We start from the raw sequence: 17016 nt of genomic DNA, 5'->3' as shown, positions 1-17016 counted from the left end.
GGGAGGTACATGAATGCATATATATGATTATTATTCTGTTTCGTTTTGTTTTGTTTTTCACTAAATACCTGCTTTGCTGCTGCTTCCACTCATGGAGTAGTTATCATGAGTTGGTCATTTTGTTTTACACCTACCTTCAGATGCAGGCTAGCACAGTGCTGCATTTACAGTTAACACAAATCCAGAGGCATTTACAGATCATACAAATTTTACTTAAGATTTTCTTAAAGGGTATAAGAGGAAATTGCAGTGCCCAAGATACAACAAAATATCCTATAATTCTCCTAATCTGTCACTTCTTTTACAACACAAGGCAATTAAGTTATCAGTCTTATCAGTCCTCTCCCTTGTTAAGAGCCTGCCAATATAGGGACTTTTCATTTCTTTTTCATTTTTTTTTGTTTGTTTCAAGTTTTTATTTAAATTCTAGTTACTTAACACATAGGCTAATACTGGTTTCAGGAGTAGAATTTAGTGATTCAGTACTTCTATACATCACCCGGTGCTAATCATAACATGTGCCCACGTTCTTTAACACCCATCACCCATTTAGCCCATCCCCTGCCCACCTATCTCCATCAACCCTCAGTTTGTTCTCTATAGTTGAGAGTCTCTTATGGTTTGCTTCCCTTGCCTTTTTTTCTTTCATTCCCTCATTCTATACTTTATCCTTTTCTCCAGCCTCCATGACCTTCTTTAATGTTAGAGAGCATAAAATTCAATGTCTCCTGCCTCTAACAATGTGTAAGAATATCATTTCATTGTATTGTTACCAGCACTGATATTATAATTTTAAAACTCTAATTAAATTAAACTAATGAAAACTATTTATAAAAATTAAAACTAATTAAAACTATTTACAAAGATGGTATTTTTATTCACATTTTAATTACTAAAAACCTTGGACACTCAGACCCTTGCTAAGTAGTTGGATTTCCATCTTCACTCCTTTTTCTAATACTTACTTAGAGACTACCATGTGCCTTTCCTTCCTCTAGGCGGTCAGGATACAGTGATGGACAAAAGAGAGAAATCCCTATCCTCATGAACCTTTATTTTACTTGATGGGGTCAGAAAATAAGCAAAGATAAACAAAATATATAGAAGGTGAGATGATAGCAATGGTTATGGAGAAAAATAAAATGGGGATTGGAAAGTGAAGATTACAATTTAAATGCAAGTGGGCAGACCCCACTGAAGTGACATTTAACTAAAGACTGGAAAGAATTGAGGGGTTAAATTAGACATATGCATACAGATGGGTGGAGATCCAAAAAAGAAAAGAAGGGGGGGATACAAAGTCTTTAGTAACAGTTTGCCCCATGTGTTTGAGAAATAGCAAAGTGACCAATGTGACAAGAGTGAAGCAAATCAGGGCCACAGTAGTACTGAAATCAGAGAAGCAGAAATTTATGGCCAATTGTAAGGACCTGGACATTTCTTCAAGTGAGATGAAATACCAGTAGAAAGTTTTTGATATGGTTTAAGTTTTAACAAGATCACTCTGACTCATTTGTGGAAAATAGATTAAAGGGGGATAATGGCTGATGCGGAGACTGTTGTTAAATTCCAAGTGAAAGACAATGAAAAGTCATAGCAGTAGATATGATCCCATCATGTATATTCTTCCTGTATAGTGTACAGGGTCATTAATGAACTGGAATGCTATAGAACAAAAAGAGAGAAGTAATGAATAATTCCAATGGCTGAGTCTGGGCTTTGAAAAGAACCAGGTTTTAAATAATTACATAGAAGTACTATAGAAGGAGTAAGGCATATTTGAGAGAGAAAGTTAGGAGTTCACTTGTAGACATGTTAATTTTGAGAGTATTAGAAATAAAAATGGAAAAAAAAAAAGAAATGAAAATGGAGTGGATATGTTGGCAGTTCAGTACAGAAAGAGAGTGGTTCAGGCTTCAAAGAATCATCTGTCTATATCCTTCATTCAGCTGTCTCTTAAATTTATAATTTTTTATATAATTGAGTATGAGCTTTTTATGTAGTAATATTATTTTACTTTTTGAAATATGCATAATGTCAAATTGAAATGATCATTATGTTGTAAAAAGCAAAACAATGTTAATACAAAAAATAGGAGAATCTAATAAGACTGAGTGGGTGTGTTTGAGAGAGACGGGAGGGAAATGGTAGGGAAATGGAAAGGAAGGAGAAAGGAAGAGGGAAAAAGAAAGGGAGAGGGAGAGACAGAGGGAGAGGAGACACAGAGAGAGAAAGAACACCACATTGCTTTCAGTGATATAAAAGCGTCCATATGGTGTTAGTTTGTCAAAACATTTCTGTAGGAGTACTGCCGGAACTTTCCACCCGCACACATATTTAGTATTTAAACCCTCAATAAATTCACTACTTCCTCTGTGTATGTTGTGTATGTCTTTCTTTATGCTCTAATTTTTTTTTTTTTTTTTTAGATTTTCAATTAGAGTTTCCATTGGTGACAACTTGGCTGCCTCAAGACCCAAAATAATAATAAGGAAAATGTAAACCACATTTTTTTTTTCTGAGGAATTATCCAGATTTCTGGATGCCTGAACATCTCTGTGCTGAGCATCCCGTCTGCATTGCTCCACAACAGGGCCTCTTTAATTGCTATGGCAACAGCACAGTAGAACCAATATAACCACAGAGGCTCATTACATGAAATGTTAAACACCATTAGGAGACAGAAACATAATGGATAGCATGACATCTCAAAGGCTCAGAGATTCACCTCTCAGAATTCCGAAGATAAAGGGTAAATCGTTTACTAGATTTGAAACCCTGATTAATGGCATTTAAATTTGTGTTATAACCCCTTTTATGTCCTTTAAAGTTGTCATAAAATCACGGTGAATTCTGAGGTGGGAGCTGCTGTATTCTTGGAAATTGGAAGAAAACAGGGGTTATCTGCTATTCTGCCATGGCAGGATACTGATTTCATTGCATTTCACATTTGTGGTAATGTTCCATATCCCGGACCTTCCTTTTCCTCCTGCGTCCATTGAAACCTGATTATCCTGCAATGAGACGCAATAGAAAGAGAAACCGGTGTATGAAATCCAGGTTGGAGTCTTAGATGACTAATAATGCCTTCAGACTTTCACTAAGATTCAGTTTCCTCATCATTCAGTACCAACCCAGACATGGAATGCAAGCTCTTTTTACCCTGATGTTTTGCACAAGGCTTGATATGGGGTGGGAAGGGGTGGGGGATACGCACTTCAGGTTTGAAGCTAATGGGAAGCAACAGTGTAATATCTTGGCAAACATGATACTCTGTATCTCAGAGTTGCCTTATCTGTGACTGTCTTTGTGAAGGATCAGGCGTATACTGTTTTACACAGAATCTTCTCCCTTTGTGTACTGCCATCAGTGCTCCCTCCTCTCTCCTCCACACAGTGAACTTTTATTTAATTTATCAGACTGGAGTTTAGCTAGCTTGTTTCATTGCCCCTATAAAATCCATGCCTCGGGCCACCCACCATTCACATACAAAATGTATCATCAAATTATTTTGCTAAAGAGATAACCATCTACTCCCCAGATAAATATACCTATTCCTTAGAGGCACTACTGTCTTAATTAGTTGGAGTTCTAAATATAAATTATCTTACACTTTATACACGCATCACCCCTCCCACTTCCCACATATTTCTCACTTGTATCTGAACATCCGTAAGGAGTGCTTACAATCAACAGAAGTTCATTTTAGCAAACCGCTTGCCACTGACCCGACTTCCAACTACTGCTGTTCTCACCATTGGGAATCTTCACAGCCTCTCCGCGCTGGGCCATTTTAGGCTGCTTCCTCTCCCCAAGCTATTTTCTGCAAGAGAGAATGCATTCTCCTTCAGAGTTACCAGTAGTATTTACTCTCCTAACCCATGGACCTTCAAGGACATTGTGGAGTGTCTGCAGTGGGCAAGAAAAGGGATAGGTCAGTCCGTATCAGTGGGAAAATACTGAGACCTCTTTATACACAGAAATCATTCTCCTTTCTATTAGGTAGAATTTCTGTTCTTAAGAGAATAATTAGTATTATCGATTTAAGTGTTTGGATAGCTTCAGTCATGCCTTGACATACCAAAACAGAAATGAATGATGGTGGTTAAGTATGTCATTTGGGTTGTCATGAAGTCTCTGTGAAGGTGCCCTTAAATCTCCATGATAGTAACCTGCCAGCACCCTTTAAGTGTAATTTGATTATGAACAGAGATCAGGATCATAAATGAGTAAATCACTTTATGAATTTAAGGAGTCATTGTTGTCAGAATCAGCAATCTTTATGTCTGAAAATCACCTAATAGTCAGAAAAACACACGTAAATAATATATATAAAGCATCTTCTTATCCTGGGAAAGGCATGAATTTTTGGAAATAGATCTCGATCTTAAACCTACCTTTTTTGTTTTCTTTTTGTATAGACTTGAGGGGATTCCTTAAGATTTCTTAAGTTTTATTTCATCATATAAAATGGGAAAAAAATAACCACTTTTATGAAGTTGTGGAAAGATTAGATAGGACTTGATATGATATATACATTGCACAAAAATCAGTCTTAGCTTCCTAATATAAGCGAACAAAATTAATATTAAAAACATTATAAAAGAAATAAAACATCTCTCTATGTAGCTTTTACCTTCATTTTTAAAACACAAAATAAAACAAAGAGGTACTGAAATGTTTACATATCTACTGCTTAGATAGAGCATGCTAAATATTCCATTTAGTAAACTGGTTTAATTATCAGTATGTCAATCTCATTCCTCATCTATAAAAGAGACTACTACTTAATGGTAACTATTACTTTTTTTTTAGATAATTAAGTTTATTTTAGTAACTGGGCTCATATCTGTAGTCTATTAATGTAAATACTATGGGTTGCTGGACACATGTCCCATGTTGAATAAAAAATACATGTATCAATACACACATTGATAACAAAAATTAAGGATGCTCTATTAACTCAAAGACCCATCTTGTTTCTGTAAATTTAAATATCAAAATGTATGTTGAGTTAAAACTTTTCACCATCTGCCTTCTATTATAATTGTGAACGTGCTTGTCCTGATCAGATCCCAGCCTTGTAAACTTTGCAGATTCTAGCAAAGTGCCTTGCATGTGGTGCAGATGCTAAATAAATCTTCCTGAAGAAATTAATAAAAGAATGAGGGAAGAGATGCATGAGTGAATTTTTTTAAAGTTTAATTTTCAGTGTATTTAGGAATTTTACTAGTGACTTTTGTAATCGAAGATCGAGGATAATTGTTCAAGATTATAGTTGTCTTGGTTTGAGTCTTGAATTCAACAGGTTCAATAGCGATATCCTCACTATATATTTTAGGAGAGAATAGACTTATGATGTCATATATAATCCTTGGAAAAAATAAGCAAAAAACCTTAAATTTTAGAAATGAATATCTACTGTGTTTCATATAAACTGTGTTATAAAATCTCCTTTGCAACACTGTGACCATTTTGACACATCCTAAAGCAACTCATCAGCATCAACAGGCATCAGCATCTGATCTCCAGCATTAGCCTGGACAAAGAGACACTAATTGAATTGGTAGAGCTCCGTTGAATGATGGCAAGGCAGCTCCCGAGGGGCCCAATAGCTTTCCTTTAACTCAACATATAAATTGGTACCATATTGGTTTCTGCAGAGAATAGATTATGCTCTCAGTTGGTTGTAAAACCTAAATTTGCTTGTATGTCCTATTTTAGTTGCCAAATAAATACTGATTCTCTTGAGCATATGTGATGTAACAGCCATGGGCTGAAAGAAGGATGCAGTACTAGAAAATCATTTTCCAGTTTTGTGTGATAAACTCTTCTTTGTTTATAAATGTGTCACTTTGTGTCTGAAAAGAATTAACTTGAAAAAACATAATGTAGAGATGTGTACATATTATCTAGAGAGCTGCAGCTGTATGACTATTTGCTGAGTTACATCCCCACTCAAATATTATTATCAAAACCAGTTCTGTGTGGTTTGCGTTTAACCAGTTAGAGAAAGCAATAGACAGATGTTCTAAAAGAGTTTAACTTAACCAGATAAGATTGAGGTTAGTGTGTTGGATGATCTTCATACATTTTTAAATCAGGAATTCCAACAAAGCATGACAGCTGCTCTGCTCTTCCATTCACACTCCATCCCTTCAAGTAGTACTACATAATTTTAATAAGTACATCAAGGCTTGGCACATGAACTTGTCGGAAATGAAAACTGTTTCCTTACACGATCCCACATCTTCCATCTTTTACAGATTTTGAAATCTCCACTCTGTTCTAAGATAACGTGGGAAAGCTCATTAATGACAATTCATATGACTCTTTACTTACAGGTCTTATTTAAACAAAAAATAAACATCAAATAAGAAAGTGGCCCACATTTTATTCTAAACTCAGTGTTACTTTCTGAATCACTGTATGGGTAGCGAAATTGTATCAGATCAGGCCGTATATATGTTGAGGAAGTAAATGAGATTATGAAACAAGATGCATAATTTGAGTTGGAATGGTATCCCAACTTTGAAGATATATGGCAGAGCTAAGAAAGTACGTTTCTAAAATATGACTAAGTTCTGATTAGCTACCAATAATGTGTCACTTTATAAATTCTTCTTCCTCTGGAACCAATATTTGAAAACATAGCAAAAAACCCAAATTCCCTTTTTTTAAACTGAATCAACTATAATGAAGTATACTGGACATAAAAAGCACTGATATTAGGGGTGCCTGTGTGGCTCAGTCCATTAAGCATCTGACTTTGGCTCAGGTCATGATCTCACAGTTCATGGGTTCGAGCCCAGCATTGGGTTCTCTGCTGTCAGCACAGAACCTGCTTTGCATCCTCTGTCCTCCTCTCTCCCTCTGTCCCTCCCCGACTCACTCAAAAATACATAAACATTATTTTTTTTAAATGAATGGATATTAAATGTATAGTCAATGAATTGTGCTGAATATATACACCTATATATCACTATTTCAAATAAGATACAGAATACTTCCATGACTCCCCAAAATTTCTTTGTGTTCTTTCCCAACCATCCTCCAACTAGACAACTACTGATTTGATTTCTATCACTGTAGGTTAGTTTTACCTATTCTAAATGCACATACACTTGAAAGTTTCCAATAAATATCATCTTACTTCTGAAACTCTTCTGTTCCAGAAAATGTTTTTTTGAGACTTGAATTAATTTGATAGGACTGTCATAACAAAGTGCCACAAACTCGGTGGCTTAAACAGAAATTTATTGTCCCACATTTATGGAAGCCAGAAGTCCAAAATCAAGGAGTCTGGGGCATATTTGGTTTCTTTCGAAAGCTGTGAAAGGGAATCTGTTCTATTCCTCTCTCGTAGATTCTGGTGCCCTTAGTCATTTCTTAGTTTATAGATACTGTTCTCATTGTGTTTCACACTGTCTTCCCATTGTGTATATCTATCTTTGTGTCCGGATTTCCCCTGTTAATAAGGACCATATTGGATTAAGGTTTATACTTATCACCTCACCTTAACTTGATAATCTGCAAAGACCCAATTTCCAATTAAACTCACATTCAGGATGGAGATTTAAGACTTCAATAGCTTTTTTTTTTTAATGTTTTTACTTATTTTTGAGACAGAGAGAGACAGAGCATGAGTAGGGGAGGGGCAGAGAGAGAGGAAAACACAGAATCTGAAGCAGGCTCCAGGCTCTGAGCAGTCAGCACAGAGCCCAACGCGGGGCTTGAACTCACGGACTGTGACACCATGACCTGAGCTGAAGCTGGACGCTTAACTGACTGAGCCACCCAGGCATCCCAATAGCTTTTTTTTTTTTTAATTGGGGTGTAATTGTCATATAACATTGTGTACATTTGAGGTTTAAAACATGTTTATTTGATATAATCTTATTGCAGTAATATTGCTATTGTAGCCTTAACTAACATCCCTATCATGTCACATGCTTATTTCAGTTTTTGTGGTGGGAACACTTAAGATCTAGTCTCTTAGCAATTTTGATGTTTATAATGCAATATTGTCTGCAATTACTACACTGTGCACTAGTTTCCAGGACTCATTTATCTATTATTTGCAAGTTTGTACCCTTACATAACATTCCCCAATTCCCTAACCCCACACCCCTGGTAACTACCATTCTGCTTTCTGTTTCTTTGGGACAATTTCCCTAGGTACTCTATATTTTCAGATAAGAAAAAAAATGGGGAGGATTGGGGGAGGGAAAGAAAATTGAAATGAATCTTCCAGGCAACCCAGATTTTCAACTTTGGAGGAATGATGGCTGAGACATTGAAGAGCACAAAGAATAACTAGTCACTCAGGACTTTCACCTATAAAACCACTAAGAGGGGATGGAGAGCTCAGTTCTTTTCTTCCCATACAGTATGTAGATTTTCAACAGAATGTCTGAGGCGGCATTGGAGAGATACAGAAAACTTTTTAGAGGAAACCTCTACCTTCATAGAATCTAGGGTAGCTCAATTGCAGCCACAAGCAAAGAACTGGGGATGAGGTGAAAGATAGAAGAGATCTCATTGGCTACCAAAAAAAAAAAAAAAAAAAAAAAAAACCAAAAAACAAAACTGGAAGCAGAGATGTAAAGTTGACTGAGGTCTCCATATGTTTGGAAATCAGATAATTCATCTGTAAAACAGTCGGGTCTCCAAAACCAAGATCCCCTGCCTTCCTGAATAGGAAAATTCTCAGCCACACTCTCCAAACAGGTGAAGCTGTTGTGAACTGAATTACGATAATACTACAACAGAGACAGACTGAAATAACTTCAGAGCATATAATGCACTACTATAAAACTCCTAAAAGATAACATAGGACAAAACCTAAATGACCTTGGGTATGGTGATGCTTTTTTATATACAACACCGAAGGCATGAGCCATGAAAGAAATAATTGATGAGCTGGATTTTATTAACATTAAAAACTTTGGCTCCAGAAAAGACAATGTCAGGAGAATGCAAAGCCAAACCAGGAACAGGGAAAAATATTGGCAAAAGACACATCTAAGAAAAGACTGTTACTGAAAATATACAAAGAATTCTTAAAACTCAATAATAATAAACAAAACATAATTTAAAAATGAGCCAAAGACCTTGACAGACACGTCAATAAAGAAGATCTACAGAGGGCAAACAAAACATGTAGAGATACCCTACATCATATATCATCAAGGAAATGCAAATGAAAACAATGAGATGCAAATACACACCTATTAGACCAAAATCTGGATCACTGACAACATGACATGCTGGCAAGAATATGGTGCAACAGAAAGTCTCATGTCGCTGTTGGGAATTATGGCAAAGCCACTTTGAAAGACAGTCTAGCACTCTCTTACAAAACTAAACATGTTCTCACTATACAGTCCAGCAACCACACTCCTCGGTATTTACACGAAAGAGTTAAAAACTTGTGTCCACACCCATGTGGAGAGCAGCTTTATTCAGAATTGCCAACACTTGGAAGCAACCAAATGTCCTTTAGTAGTTGAATGGATATGTGAATGTTGGGACATGCAGACAATGAGATTATTATTCAATGCTATAGGAAATGAACTATTAAGCCATGAAAAGACATGGAGGAACAGATTATTAAGGCATATTATTAAGTGAAAGAAGTAAATATGAAAAAAGCTACATACTATATAATTCCAACTATATGACTTTCGAGAAAAGGCAGAATTATGGAGATAGTAAATACACACACACACACACACACACACACACACACATCAGTAGTTGCAGGGATGAGCCAGGGACAGATGAATAGGCAGAGCACAGAGGACTTTTAGGACAGTGAAAATACTCTGTATATACCATAATAGTGGATATTTGTCATTTGTCTAAACCTGTAGAATGTACAACACCAAGAGTGGACCCTAACATAAACTCTAGAGGTGATTATGATGTGCCAGAAGTAGATGCATCGATTGTAGCAAATGGCCACTCAGGTGGGGGATGTTGACAATGGTGGAGGCTGTGCATATGTGGGAGCAATTGGTATACAGGAAATCTCTGTACTTGCCTCTCATTTTCGCTGTAAACCTAAAACTGTTTTGAAAAATAAAGCATTAAAAAGAAGTTTGTTAAACTCTTAAGAAGCAGGCAGGCAGAGTACCTGTGGGTTGAGCATCCAGCTTCAGCTCAGGTCGTGATCTCATGGTTCATGGGTCCAAGCCCCACCTCGGGCCTTGCACTGGCAGTGTGGAGCCTGCTTCAGATCTTCTGTCTCCCTTTCTCTTTGCCCCTGCCCCGGTCATGCTCTGTCTCTTTCTCTCAAAAATAAACATTAAAAAAAAAAAAAAAAAAAGTAGGCTGGCCTCTCCCTACCCTAATTTATGCTAGATAGCTCCTCTTACTTACTTTCCTGTTTGAGAGGGGGAAGTCAGGGGACATCTATGGAACTCTTCCCTTTCATCCAAGAATATATCACCTTCTGGAATATAGTTACTGTAGGTTTATATCCTCAGCATTATGATGTTATTAAAGAAAATGCTGTCCAGCTTATCCAGCTTATTTGATTACTGGGGTGCAAACGATGTGGGGTTTTTTTTGTATGTTCATTTATTTTGTAACTTTTAATATTCATACCAGAAGTACTATTTAGAAACAGGTTAAAACACAACAAAAATATTTTATATCTATCCACAGATATACAATTTCTGTTGTTTTCCATCCATTGATAAAGATTCAAGATTCCATCTGATACAATTTTCCATCAACCTGAAGAGAACATCCTTTATACTTTCTTACAGCACAGTTCCTCTGGTAATGAAATTTATAGTTTGTTTCTCTCAAAATGTTTTTATTTTACTTTCATCTTTTATGGATATATATCCCACCCATATTGATGGACTTTCTTTTTTTCTTGCAACATTTATTTTTTTTTTAATTTTTTAACATTTATTTATTTTTGAGACAGAGAGAGACAGAGCATGAACGGGGGAGGGGCAGAGAGAGAGAGAGACACAGAATTGGAAGCAGGCTCCAGGCTCTGAGACATCAGCCCAGAGCCTGACGCGGGGCTCGAACTCACGGACCGCGAGATCATGACCTGAGCCGAAGTCGGACGCTCAACCGACTGAGCCACCCAGGCGCCCCATCTTGCAACATTTAAAATATATTTTCCATTGTCTCCTATCTTGCTTTATTTCCAAAATGAAATCAGTGAGGAGTCAGCTATTATTTTCATTTTGTTCAGTTTATCTTCTTGTAATGTATCTTATTTCTGTGACTCCTTTTAAGATTTTTTTTTTTTTCCTTTGGTTACCTGCAATTTGCTTATGATGTGTCCTGGTATAGTTTTCCTTGTTTTGAGCTTGGATTTATGTGTTGTTGTTTCTTTTATCACAAATGTGAAAAAATTTTGCCTTTATATCTACTTTATAGACTTCTGCCGATACTCCGATTATATGCTTCTTAATATTTTTGGCTTCTAAATATTTTTCCACAGGTCACTGAGTTTTTGTTCACTTTTTTTCCCCATTTTTCCCTCTCTCTGCCAGAGTTTCAGTATGGTTAGTATCTGTTGCCCTGTTTCTACCTATAGGATAGCTGAAGTTCTTTCTTTGGATAACTCTCTTCTGGTATTTCGCCTCATAAATTCAAGCCACCAGAGACTCTGCACTCCATTCCATACTCTTCAGTTCATGTGTCATCTGGTTTTCTCTCCCTGTGCTATGCTTTACAAAGTGTCTCTGGAGCAGCAGTAGGGTTCATTTATTTTTTGTTTACGTTTCCCAAGGATCACAATACTGTGCTGCTTTTTTTTCCAATGTGTGAAATCTGTGGTTATATATATTTTTGTACTTTTTTTTTTTTTTTGCTGCTTCTTGTGGAAAGGCTAGTTTAGTACTAGTTATTCTGTCACACCAGAAGAGTAAGACCATTTCATTTGTTGAGACTGACAGTGCTTGTTCATAACAACCACATTAAATAGGAGATAAAGTAGGTGTAAAAGAAATCAAGTCTATAAGAATATATTTTGTTTAGGAAACTAGGTCTATTCTTTCTGGAAGAAGTCCATATTTTATATTTTCATTAATTAGAAATTGTGACTGGTTTTCTCCCAGCCATTTTCATTGACATTTGAAACTACATGTAATTTATGAGAATTTTATTTATTTATTTATTTATTTATTTATTTATTTATTATTTGTTTAATGTTTATTTTTGAGAGAGAGCGAGTACAGAGGAGGGACAGCAAGAAAGGGAGCCAGAGGATCCAAAGCAGGCTGTGTGTCTGAGAGCAGAGAGTTGGATACGGAGCTTAAACTCATTAACTGTGAGATAATGACCTGAGCTGAAGTTGGAGACTTAACCAACTGAGCCAACCAGGCACCCATAATTTATAAGAACTTTTAATTGCTTATGTATTAGTATTTTAATTTTATTTAAGAGAGAGAGCATGAGGTGGGAAGGGGCAGAGGGAGAGAGAAAGAGAGAGAGAGACAGAGAGACAGAGAGACAGAGAGACAGAGAGAGAATCTTAAGCAGGCTCCATGCCCCATGACCAGCCCAATGTGGGGCTCAATTTCACGACCCTGAGATTATGACCTGAGCCGAAATCAAGAGTAGGACCTTCAGCTGATTGAACCACCCAGGGCCCCAGTATTTAAATTTTTGATGATTAGTTTCAAGAACAAATACTTAAGATCAAATTGGAAAGTCAAAATGCCAAGATTTTTAAAATTATATTTGGATAAATATAAATGCATTAAGATTTTAAGAAAAGAAGCAATGGAATTATAATTATAGTACCTTTTGGGACTCACTGTCAAGAATTTTGATGACTGCTTTTCAAAAATTATCTGTAAAAATCCAATTTTAGGAAAGGTGCCTGGGTGGCTCAGTCAGTTAGGCAGCCAACTACAGCTCAGGTCATGATCTCATGGTCTGTGAGTTTGAGCCCCACATGGAGCTCTGTGCTGACTGCTCAGAGCCTGGAGCCTGCTTCCGAGTCTGTGTCTCTCGCTCTCTGCCCCTTCCTTGCTTGCTCTCTGTCTCTCTCTCTCTCAAAAATAATAAACATTAAAAAAATTTTTTAAAAATCCAATTTTATATTATAAAATATTCTAATTTTTAAGGAGCTCAGAGCATTTGTGGTGCATTTTTAGCATTTTTGTTTTTGAGAATAAGAGCTTTTATTTGCAGTTAAATTGTAGTATGTTCAAGATAGTTTGTAAAGATGAATACAATTTTATTAATGATTAATTACTTTCAAATACACCACAAAGTTAGCAATAACAAATGTTGACAAATTGAAATGCTTTCAAATCGTTAAGTATATCTTTAATCTTTGAACTGACAAGATTTCTTTCAGGGTTATGGGGAACTTTCATGACTCCTACCCTCCAATCTGGGCTAAATGTCACTTTTTTTATGCGTCCATGGAGCACCCTGGCCATATTTCAAAAATAGCACATAATTTACAGAATTGTAATAATCTGTTGGTTTCTTTGTTTTCCCTTTTGATTTTAAATCCCACAAGGCCATGAGTGGTATATTTTTTATCCTGGTGTCAATTGTAGCCTGCAATACAGAGTAGATATTTTATACTTGTTTGTTAAGTAAACAAAAGAGTAAATTGCTTCTGTACTGCAATTTGCATTAAAGGATTATTCCAGTGGGAATGTGGACATTAATGAAATGATTGGATGCTAACACTACATTTTGTGTCTTTTCTTACAGGCTCTTAAATCTGATCTACAATGGAAAAATTTCTTTTTTATCTGTTTTTCATTGGCATAGCAGTGAGAGCTCAGATCTGTCCAAAGCGTTGTGTCTGTCAGATTTTGTCTCCTAATCTCGCAACCCTTTGTGCCAAGAAAGGGCTTTTATTTGTTCCACCAAACATCGACAGAAGAACTGTGGAGCTGCGGTTGGCAGACAATTTTGTTACAAATATTAAAAGGAAAGATTTTGCCAATATGACCAGCTTGGTGGACCTGACTCTATCCAGGAATACAATAAGTTTTATCACACCTCATGCTTTTGCTGACTTGCGAAATTTGAGGGCATTGCATTTGAATAGCAACAGATTGACTAAAATTACAAACGATATGTTCAGTGGGCTTTCCAATCTCCATCATTTGATACTGAACAACAATCAGCTGACTTTAATCTCTTCTACAGCATTTGATGATGTCTTTGCCCTTGAGGAGCTGGACCTGTCCTACAATAATTTAGAAACGATTCCTTGGGATGCAGTTGAAAAGATGGTTAGCTTGCACACCCTTAGTTTGGATCATAATATGATTGATAATATTCCCAAAGGGACTTTCTCCCACTTGCACAAGATGACTCGGCTTGATGTAACATCAAATAAATTGCAGAAGCTACCACCTGATCCTCTCTTCCAGCGAGCTCAGGTACTAGCAACCTCAGGAATAATCAGCCCATCAACTTTTGCATTAAGTTTCGGTGGAAACCCTTTGCATTGCAATTGTGAATTGTTGTGGTTGAGACGTCTGTCCAGAGAAGATGACCTAGAGACTTGTGCTTCTCCAGCACTTTTAACTGGCCGCTATTTTTGGTCAATTCCTGAGGAAGAGTTTTTATGTGAACCTCCTCTCATTACTCGTCATACGCATGAGATGAGAGTGCTGGAAGGTCAAAGGGCAACCCTGAGGTGCAAAGCCAGGGGGGACCCTGAACCTGCAATTCACTGGATTTCTCCTGAAGGGAAGCTTATTTCAAATGCAACAAGATCTCTGGTGTATGATAACGGAACACTTGATATTCTTATCACAACTGTGAAGGATACAGGTGCTTTTACCTGCATTGCTTCCAATCCTGCTGGGGAAGCAACACAAACAGTGGATCTTCATATAATTAAGCTCCCTCACTTACTCAACAGTACAAACCATATCCACGAGCCTGATCCTGGTTCTTCAGATATCTCAACTTCTACGAAGTCAGGTTCTAATGCAAGCAGTAGTAATGGTGATCCTAAAATGAGTCAAGATAAAATTGTAGTAGCAGAAGCGACATCATCCACGGCACTACTTAAATTTAATTTTCAAAGAAATATTCCTGGAATACGTATGTTCCAAATCCAGTATAATGGTACTTATGATGACACCCTTGTTTACAGGTAAGAAAAATTAACCAGATTTTTGTACTTACCATGCACTCAATGTAGGGCTTGTTAATGTGCTACTGATTTGTTTTTTTAATTGGCAGTGCTACCCTGTGTTGTGATTACAGCACTCCGTTGTTTAAACTGTGTAATATAAGGTTTGTGAAAGGTGATCACCTGTGGGACAATATTTTGAATGGTGTTATTTTTAGAGTTCAAATTTATATTTAATATGATGCTTACTTACTTTCTTTCCCCTCATCTAAGAGATGTGACTATCAGAGAGAGAACAAGACTGATTTATTTTACAAATTCAAAAACATACCAGAACTTACACATCCACATGAGTGTTCTTTCCTTCAAGGAAGTCACGTTGGGAGGCTATACCATTACCCCAATGATGCTGGCATTGCTCAAAGCACTTTTGGAATTATCTTTAGAACCTTCGTCATACTATTTTGAATATCCTCAGTGGTGGCAAATCTTCGTCTTTTGAGGGTGAATTTGAATTTTGGAAACAAGCAAAAGCCATTTGGAGCCAAGTCTTATGAATAAGGTGGGTGATCAAGATGGGTATTGCCATTTTTGGTCAAACATAGGATGTAACTATAAAATAATGAGACTGATTTTTTTGGGTGATTGAATAATGTGCATGTGTATTGTTTCATGTACACTGGTTCTTAAGACAGTTCCAAAGAGAGTTTATCAGTATTTTGAGCAGTGAAAGTGTCACTAGAGTTAAATATGTAATCTCCTCATAACAACTTTGATAGAGAATTTGCATCTGACTATAGGCTTTCTGGTATGTTTTTCTAAAGTTCAGCCTCATTGATTTATAGTCACATCTTGTCCAGTTTTCAGTTGGAAATATACATTTTTACCTCTTCATAAATTTCACTCATGATAGACTATTATTACTCCTAGGACACGATGCAAAATCATGGTTTTGAAATATACATATATATGTATCTTCTACATATATATATATATCTTCAAGCTTTTCTGAAATGAGATCAGCTCAATTATTACATACTCAGATGAACTCTTGAAGATAATTTGATTTTCATTCATGTATGTAAATGAGAGAACTTTTTTTTTTTTTTAAATGAACATGGACTGGTAGAAAAAAACAACACTGGCCCAGCTAGCCATATGATCAATTCTAGGCAAAGTTCTACATGGCTGAGTTTTAATTTCCCCATCTTTAAAAGCAAGAGATTAAAGTAAATGGTTTCTAAAATCCTTCTCATCACTAAATGTATGGTCATGTAGACTATGATGCATGCATAAAGTAGTTTGTCCTTCTTATACTCAGCTCTTTACCTAGGCTATCCATTATGTATCCCTTTGTCAAAGAAGAGTGTACATCTCTGTCCCTCACCTTCCTGTAGCTAATATATATATTAACCTGCCTCCATCTATCTATCATCTATCTATCTATCTATCTATCTATCTATCTATCTATCTCTATATATATATCTATGTATCTATCTATTGCATATATATAGATATATGCAATATGTCAGTTTCTAGTTTCCAAATTCTAATATTTTAATCCTACCATGACAAGTAAATTCTATGTGACCTTCAGAAAGTTGCTTGAATTTCATGACTGCAAAGCTTGTCATGAATAAAATAGTAATGATGCCTACCTCATACAATCATTGTAAGAATAAAATTATGGTGTTCCAGAAAAAAAAGAATAAAAAGAATAAAATTATGATATAAATAATGTGCTTAGTAATGCCTGGTATTTATCATGCACTTACTAAATAACAGTGATTTTAATCAGAAATAAATACTCTGGCCTAAAAGTTGCCTGGTTCATTAGAACACGTTGTCTAGGTTGTATAACAGATTACTATTGCCAAGTTTTAAAATTTTCTAAAAAATTTTTTCAGAGAAAATATATAGTT

At 36.2% G+C, this 17016-nt stretch overlaps 1 protein-coding gene across 4 annotated transcripts in view; it reads left to right on the top strand.

Moving 5' to 3' along the window:
- Positions 1 to 17016, top strand: part of LRFN5 (leucine rich repeat and fibronectin type III domain containing 5) — a 250282-nt gene that overhangs the window by 218903 nt on the left and 14363 nt on the right. For all 4 annotated transcript variants that reach the window (XM_025919310.2, XM_086709852.1, XM_086709854.1 and 1 more), the window contains one exon: positions 13711 to 15115. In XM_025919310.2, coding sequence (XP_025775095.2) covers positions 13731 to 15115 — 1385 coding nt within the window. In that variant the 5' untranslated portion in view covers positions 13711 to 13730. The remainder of the gene's footprint in view (positions 1 to 13710; positions 15116 to 17016) is intronic.

The sequence above is a fragment of the Puma concolor genome, chromosome B3 (genome assembly GCF_028749965.1).
Source record: "Puma concolor isolate L17-30 chromosome B3, mPumCon1.1.hap2, whole genome shotgun sequence".
In the NCBI taxonomy this organism is placed as follows: Eukaryota; Metazoa; Chordata; class Mammalia; order Carnivora; family Felidae; genus Puma; species Puma concolor.
This window is presented reverse-complemented; position numbering and strand designations above follow the sequence as displayed.